Below are 8,194 nucleotides of genomic sequence, written 5' to 3' on the forward strand. Positions count from 1 at the left end.
AAGTCATCAGGTGGTTGGTTTTCTAGCTATTTTTATCCTTTAACTCTGTTAGAGGATTCTGTGGTAAGGTTGTTTTTTCTTCTTTTGTGTGTTCTTTGTCCTCTATTGCTTGGGAACTGTTTTGTTGGTTGACCTAACACGTTACAATGTTTTAGGAATCCTGCCTCTAAGTATTCAGTTCCTTTCTTTTCTSTGCTTTCTCTCTTTGCTTGAAGGAATCTCCTCTAGTTGTTTCTGGAACGACAAGTTCAATGGAATCCAAAGTCACAAAATTAGACTTTGGAGATCCASTATATTTGCACCCTAGTGACACTAGTGGAGGCTCTATTTTATCCTTCAAACTAAATGGAACTGAGAATTACAGAGTGTGGTCGTGTGCTATGGTGTTAGCTCTAGAAACTAAGAATAAAATAGGCTTTATTGATGGTTCCTTGCCCCGTCCAACAAATGATCCAATCCTTGAAAAATAGTGGGATCGTTGTAATTCTGTTGTCCTCTCATGCATCTTAAGTTCCATGATTGAGGATTTGTTTCTTGGACAAGCCTTTTCAAAAGAGTCTTCTCAAGTTTGGGAGGAGATAAAGGAAACCTATGATAAAGTCGATGGGTCGGTCACATTTAATCTTTATCAAAAAATCAATTCTCTAAGTCAAAATAGTATGTCCATTTATGAATATTATCATAAACTGAACTCCTTTCGGAAGCAGTTTGATGCCCTTGTGAAACTCCCGTCCTGTACTTGCAAAGCTTCCYATGATTTTTTGCAACACATTCAGCTAATTAAACTCATGCAGTTCCTTATAGGTTTAGATGATATTTACCAGCCTATTAGGAGCAACATTTTAACTAAAGATCCTCTTCCTTCCGTTAAGATCGCTTTTTCACTTGTTTCAAGGGAGGAATCTCATAGAGKAGTTAATTCAAATCAAAATCGTGTTAAAACCCAAAATTTTGCTTTCTTAAGTAAAAGTTTTGAAAATAAAAGAAGACCAGGAAGGAATCCAACTAGTCTTGTTTGCAACACATTGTGGTAACTCAGGACATACCATTGAACGTTGTTTCAAACTTATAGGATTCCCCAAAGATTTTCAGAACCGACACATACCTCAAAATCAATTTCAAAATTTTAAACWCCAAAATCCCAATCTTAGACATACTATTGGGAATGTTTCTGCCCTTGACTCTGTTTCTCCAAAATCATATTTTAGTTTTTTTAAAGAGCAGATGGCTAAGATCTTGAGCTTAATCAATCCTAAAACTACCTCTGATGGAGCTTCTACCAATATGGCAGGTATGTATCAAAATTCTTATTCTGGGTGGATAATTGATTCTGAAGCTAATCAGCACATGACCTCTAGCTCTCTAAACTTAGAAAATATTATGGATGTCACAGATTTAAACCTTAGAGTTAGTCATCCAAATGGGACTAGATCTAAGATAAATAAAATTGGTAACCTAAAACTGTCTAATAATATGACTCTATTTGATGTCCTTGTCGTCCCTGAGTTTAATGTAAATCTTATGTCTGTATATAAGCTCGCTAGAGATAATAAGGTTTGATAAGACTAAATGTTATGTTCAGGACTGTCTGCAGAAGAACATTGTGGGGACTGGTAGTCAGGATGGAGGGCTATATTTTTTTGATCAAAATTCTAGCAGTAACGTTCCTTTCTCTTCAAATGATTGTGGTATGGTTTTTTTTGTCATATCTCAATTGTGGCATAGTCGACTTGGTCAACCTGCTGATCAAGTGCTTTATGTTTTAAAAGAAAGACTTAATATTGGCAATGAAAGTAGTGGTCCTTGTGAGATTTTCCATAAGTCAAAACAAACACGAGAGAGATTTGGTACTAGTATACATAAATCCAGAAGTCTAGGTGAACTTGTTCATCTAGATGTATGGGGTCCATATGATATCCAAAGTAGAGAAGGATACAAATTTTTCTTAACTATTGTGGATGATTTTACTCGTGCTGTGTGGATATATCTTTTAAAAGGTAAACACGAGGTTAGTGAGTCTATAGAGGGTTTTTGCAATTTTTTGTTTACTCAGTTTGGAAAGGTTGTTAAATTTTTTAGAAGTGATACCGGGACTGAGTTTACTAATCAAAAGTTGTGTGAATTTTTTGAATCTAAAGAAATAATTCATCAAACCTCGTGTATGTATACACCCCAGCAGAATGGAGTGGTGGAACGTAAACATAGACATTTACTTAATGTTGCTAGGGCTCCCAGGTTTCAGGCTRGAGTTCCTCTTAATATGTGGAGTGAGTGTATTTTAACTGCTACATACCTGTAAATAGAACTCCAACCTCTCTTTTAAATGGTAAGAGTCCCTACGACCTTGTTTACGGGTTTCAGCCTATTCTTACTCATCTTCGCAATTTTGGATCTCTCTGCTTTATTCATATACCCAACATATTTGATAAGTTTTCTCCTAAGTTTKAAAAAATGTGTTGTGTTGGGATATGCTAATTCAAAAAAGGGTTATATAGGGTGTATAGTCTAGAAACCAAGAAAATTATTTTTTCCAGGGATGTAAAATTTTATGAAAGTGTTTTTCCTTTCAAGATGAATAATGACAAGACTGATCATGTTATTAATGAAGAAATTAATAATTTGAATTTCTTTGATACTGTTTCTAGTTCCTCTAAAATGATTTTGATGTTGTGGGACCCAATGATGAGAATAGAGGACCTCCTGTTGATGAAACAAATGATCAATTTGATTCTAGAAACAATAACCGTAGTGAACTAGGTGGCCTTTCTTAGACTGATAATAGTCACTCACTAGGCAGCTTTGAAATTCAAAATAGTCAAGATCTTCCTCAAGAGGGTGATCTTGGTAGAGTTACCAGTTGGCAACCTTTGGATAGCCCTAGAATGGTTGCCAGTTTTCCTTGTGATGCTGTCTTACCAACTGAAACCAATGATGATAATTTAGGTCATGTCTTTGAGGGTATACATTCCCAAACTCAATCTCTTAGAAGATTTCCTAGACCAAGTAACTTTCCTCGAAAATATGATGACTTTGTTGTAGAAGGGAAGGTTAAGTATGACATAGAAAAAGTTGTCAATTACTCTTGTCTTTCATCTGAAATTTTTTGTTTTGTTTCAAATCTAAATAAATCTATTGAACCTACAACTTTTGAAGGAGCTTATACTGACCAAAATTGGATAAATGCTATGAATGATGAGATGGAGGCTTTGCATAGAAATGGAACTTAGTATATTACTGAGTTTCCTAGCAATAKAAAAGCAATAGATTGTAAGTGGGTTTATAAAATCAAGTATAAACCCAATGGTGAAATAGAAAGGTATAAAGCTAGATTAGTAGCTAAAGGGTAAAGTTAGAGAGAGGGTCTTGACTATGAAGAGACCTTTTCTCCAGTAGTCAAAATGGTTACTGTTAGATGTATTATTGCCTTAGCTGTTCAATTTAAATGGCCTTTGTTTCAGTTAGATGTCAATAATGTTTTTCTGTATGGTGACTTAGTAGAAGATATATATATATATATATATATGACTCTTCCTGAAGGATACTATAGTTCTAGTGATAAACGAGTGTGTAAATTGGTTGTCTTTATATGGATTAAAGCAAGCTCCTCGACAGGGGTATGCTAAGCTTTCATCTTGCTTCATTGTAAAAGGTTTTGTGCAGAGTATTAGTGATTATCCTTTGTTCACCAATCATGTTAATTTTGTATTTCTTGTTCTTCTTATATACGTGGATGACATTGGTATTACAAGAAACAATGTGAATGAAATAAATGTTTTCTAAGAGTATTTAAAGAGTAAGTTTTTAATCAACGATCTAGGAAAGTTAAAATTCTTCTTAGGAATTGAAATTCTAGATTATATTGATGGTGTTTGTATGTCCCAAAAAAAATATTGCTTGCAAAATATTTGGGATGTAAACCTTCAAGTACTTCTATGGATGTAAATTTAGTCATTTCTGATTCCAATAATTCAAAAGATTCTCTTTTACTGGATTGTTCTGGGTGTCAAAGGTTAATTGGGAGGTTGATTTATCTTCTTGCAACTCGACCTGATATAGCCTTTGATGTTCATTGTCTAAGTCAGTTTATGCATGCTCATAGACAATCACACTTAAACCTTGCTCTTAGAATTATCATGTATCTTAAATTTTCATCTGGAAAAGGAGTCAGCTTTACAAGGTTAGAATTGTTTAATCTAACTGCTTTTGTAGATGCTGACTGGGGTAAGTGCCTATCAACTAGACGTTCTGTTACAGGTTTTTGTCTATTTCTTGGAAACTCTTTGATTTCGTGGAAAAGCAAGAAACAAAACACTGGTTCTCGTTCTTTGTTCTGTTTATTGCTCTTATGCATAATCAAAATATAGGGCAATGGCTTATGTATCTTGTGAAATTGTCTAGGTTCTTAAAATTATGTCTGATTTAGATATTAATAATCTTCTTCCTGTTAATCTGTTTTGTGATAACAAATATGCTATTCAAATTGCCAATAATCCTGTTTTTTATGAAAGAACTAAACACATTGAAATAGATGTTCATTATATTCGTGAAAAAATTAGTAGAGGCGTTCTGAAAATAGTAAAAATTCCTTCTTCAGAACAAACTGCTGATATCTTGATTAAAGCTCTTAGCATTAATCATCACAATTATATGTGTTCAAAGTTAAAAAATGATAGATCTGTTTAAAATTCAAGATTGAGGGCGGGTGTTAAAATATATATGTTTTCCAATCTTGACTTGTTAACTGACTTAAACTTTGAATGTTCTCATTTGTTAATCTTTTAACAGGTTTGGGTAGATATTGTAAATAAGTGAAAGATATTGTTGTTTGTCAATAAGGAGGACCTCACTAATGGGAGTTCTTGGAGGGTAGCGGAATCAGAATCTTGATTCTTCAAGGGGTGAAACTATCATTCGTTCAATCATATATAAAGTTCTCTATTCCCGGATCTAGCTCACACAATTCATTTTGTAACACCCCAAACTCACATTGCATATAACATATAATTCATTCCAAGAAATACATGTTTATCCCATAAAGGTCCACAATACAAGAACTGTGTTACAAAAAACACAACTCAAAAATTCCAAATACATGATCTTGTACTACATGTAACATTCATCATCAAAAACACATCCACTGATCTTCATATAGTCATGCATATAGGGAAACTATCATATTTTTCCTTTCCTTTACTATCATTATACTCTGCAGTACCTGCAATACATATTTGAAACACAAAATGAGGGTTAGACCTGAAGGTCTAGTGATATCCCTTTTTTCATGTAAATGCAGAGTGAAAATCACCAAAACATTATTTAAATAAATCATTTCACATACTGAAATGTAARTCCATAATCTGTTTTAGTCCATCGGTCCTCTGGTCCCTAAGACCAGACTTAGAAAATATTTCCATAAGCAACAGGACCTGAGCTTCTGGTTCCTCTACCAGAACTTCTGGTTATACCAACCAGAGTTCTCACTCAAGTAAATCTTCATAATGTATGTAATCAAACACTTAAAAGTAGTTAGAGTAGTTTTTCTCAAGTATAAAAGTGATCATTAACATGTTTTTAGTATGACCAAAGCTCTGGTTCTACTAGCCAGAGCTTCTGRCTCAAAACATAAGACCAACTAGAGGCCTTCTGGTCCAATGCGAAGACCAACCAGATCCCCTTTAGTTTGTCATACTTTGTATAAAAGTTTCTAAGTAAAAATAAGTATACAAATCTTTTGATCATCCTTAAAAGTGTAACCTTGACACAGAGCTCCTATATAATAGATACAGAGCCTCTGGTTTAAATATAAGTTTTGTAAAAGACTTGTATCAAAATCATATCATCATCCAGAACCCTCTGGTTCTATTGTGAGGACCAACCAGAGCCCCTCTGGTTCCTTTCAAGGAACAACCAGAGCCTCTCTGGTTACTCATAAACCAAACACTTTTCCAAAACATAGTTTATCCAAAACTATTGGCTATAAGCCAAGTTTTTCCCTTCTCAATACTATCATTTTTGATAAGAGCAACATCTCTGAATCCTCAAATCACAAAGAAGTAAGAACTCAAATCTCTTGCAATCTTAAGAGACATAATAGCAAGAGCTATAATATTCACACATATAAATGTCACCCTYATATTCAAAGGTACACATCTCCTTGATATGACATCCTTATAACTGATGGTACACCTCTCCTTGATATGCCATCCTTATCCTATGGTACACCTCTTCTTGATATACCACTCTTATCTCCTCGTCAAAATCTATGGATTAGTTTCAAATGAAGACAGATCGAAGTTACAATCGTCTTGATCAAACACCCTCCATAGCTTTATTAACCAAGATCTATAGATTAATTCCAAACGACAGACCGAAGTCACAACCGTCTTGAAGGAATACCCTCTATAACTTTTAACCAATAATGGTTTCAAAAACAGTTTTATCTTAAAACTTTGAAGCGCAAGAACAACCAGTTCTTTCTATATCATTTCCAAACTCAAATCCCCTTTAAATCCTTAAAATAGGATGTCAACCATACTGTTTTAAAGAAGCAAAACCTTCTTTATTTTTCCAAAACAGTTTCTACACCCAGATTCACAAACTTGACTCAAACTGTTAAAACAGTTCTATCATTCATCTTCAAAATCATTCATTCAAAAACCACTTTTGTCAAGATTTCTTTTCCAAATAACCTTCACCGCCTCACACTCTTTTCTCTCAAGTTATTTTCTTAGAAAGTAGATAAGATAAGGTTCTTGCTTTTATCTTCTCTATATATATATATATATATATATATATATGTAACAAAGTCGGTGAGTGGTTTAATAATATAAAACTCTTTTGGGCTGTGGGTTTATTATTATAAAAACCAAACCTTTCTTAACCATGAAGATTATGATTCACATATTTTAATAATAATAACCCATGTATGCATATTATCCTATATGCACATATATAATTCAATCACCTTTTCATATATGCACAGAATCTTATTTTTGCACATATGCACACAATCCACACATTTATCGAAATAACATGCATGTCACCACGTATTTTATAAAATAACAACATAAAGTTACCTCAACCGATGTTGTCTGAAATTCTGGTCATCACACATTTTTTTCTCAAATATTGATTACACTAAGAAGCTCTCTCTCTCTCTCTCTAAGGTCTGTCTTTGATCTTTATCGTTCATATTGAGTTRGTGTTTACTTTCTTGTTCATCTATTCATCATAATAGCAACAGGTTTATAGAAATTTATATTGTATTCTGTTTCTGTTTGTATTTTTGTTATTGTATTTCTGTTCAAATGTTCTTAATAATCAAAATCGTTTGAATATGTATCGTTTAACATTTATCTACGGTTATTTATAATACTTCTGATGGTTTTCCGACGGTTTTTAAAAATAAAAATTATGTTTTTTCGTCGACAAACCGTCGGAAATTACTGACGGCTCCTACCATCGGTAAAAGCCCTCAGTGATACCCAATAAATTAGTAGTGAGCTCTTGTACCTCTTTATCATCATGGCCATGGAATCAGTAAAACCCTGGAGTTCACGATGACCATCATCATTATCACTCTCTCTTCTTTCATCTTCTATCACCACCCTGTTCATGAGTTATATTAAGGTCATCATCCATATAGTTATGATGTATCTAACCACTTATTGGCTTGATCTCACTTGATGCAGATGGGTAGTGATCATAAGTGCAAGTGAAGCGTTCTTCTCCTTAGCTTTTTCAAACATTTGAGTTGGCTCAAGTTCACGGGTCATTAAGTGAGCAAAGAGATCTTGCATAGGCATTTCCTTCATATCCTTAGAATGTCTAAGGATTGTGGCAATATTGTACCAAATAGGGAAAGACCTCTAACGAATTTGACAAGCAAATCCTTGTTCTGAAAATAGTATCATGATCTTTTAACTCATTTACCAAGTGATAAGCACTAATTATTTTATGCTTAAACACTCTTTTCTTATCTTTTAGATTGGATATTCTCCGTTTATATCCGAACATTGAATCATTTTATTTTCTTATTTTCCACTTCTTTCACTACAAAAATGTTGGGTATCAGCGAGGGAAAATTCCCTCGTTGATCCGTCGCTGAAAGGGGTCTCCGTCGCTGATCCGTCGCTGATACTCCATCGGTCAAATGGTCGTAGGTAATGCTATCAGCGACGGATCAGCGACGGAT

General features: G+C 34.0%; 1 protein-coding gene across 1 annotated transcript in view; it reads left to right on the plus strand.

Moving 5' to 3' along the window:
- Window positions 1-1,224: 1,224 nt before the first annotated feature.
- The window catches only part of LOC112514110, a 25,176-nt gene continuing 18,206 nt past the window's right edge, over window positions 1,225-8,194 (plus strand). Inside the window, exon 1 of the mRNA XM_025120442.1 lies at window positions 1,225-1,291. Within this exon, the coding sequence (XP_024976210.1) occupies window positions 1,225-1,291 (67 nt within the window). The remainder of the gene's footprint in view (window positions 1,292-8,194) is intronic.

The sequence above is a fragment of the Cynara cardunculus genome, assembly GCF_001531365.2.
Source record: "Cynara cardunculus var. scolymus isolate 2C chromosome LG 6, CcrdV1, whole genome shotgun sequence".
Taxonomy (NCBI): Eukaryota; Viridiplantae; Streptophyta; class Magnoliopsida; order Asterales; family Asteraceae; genus Cynara; species Cynara cardunculus.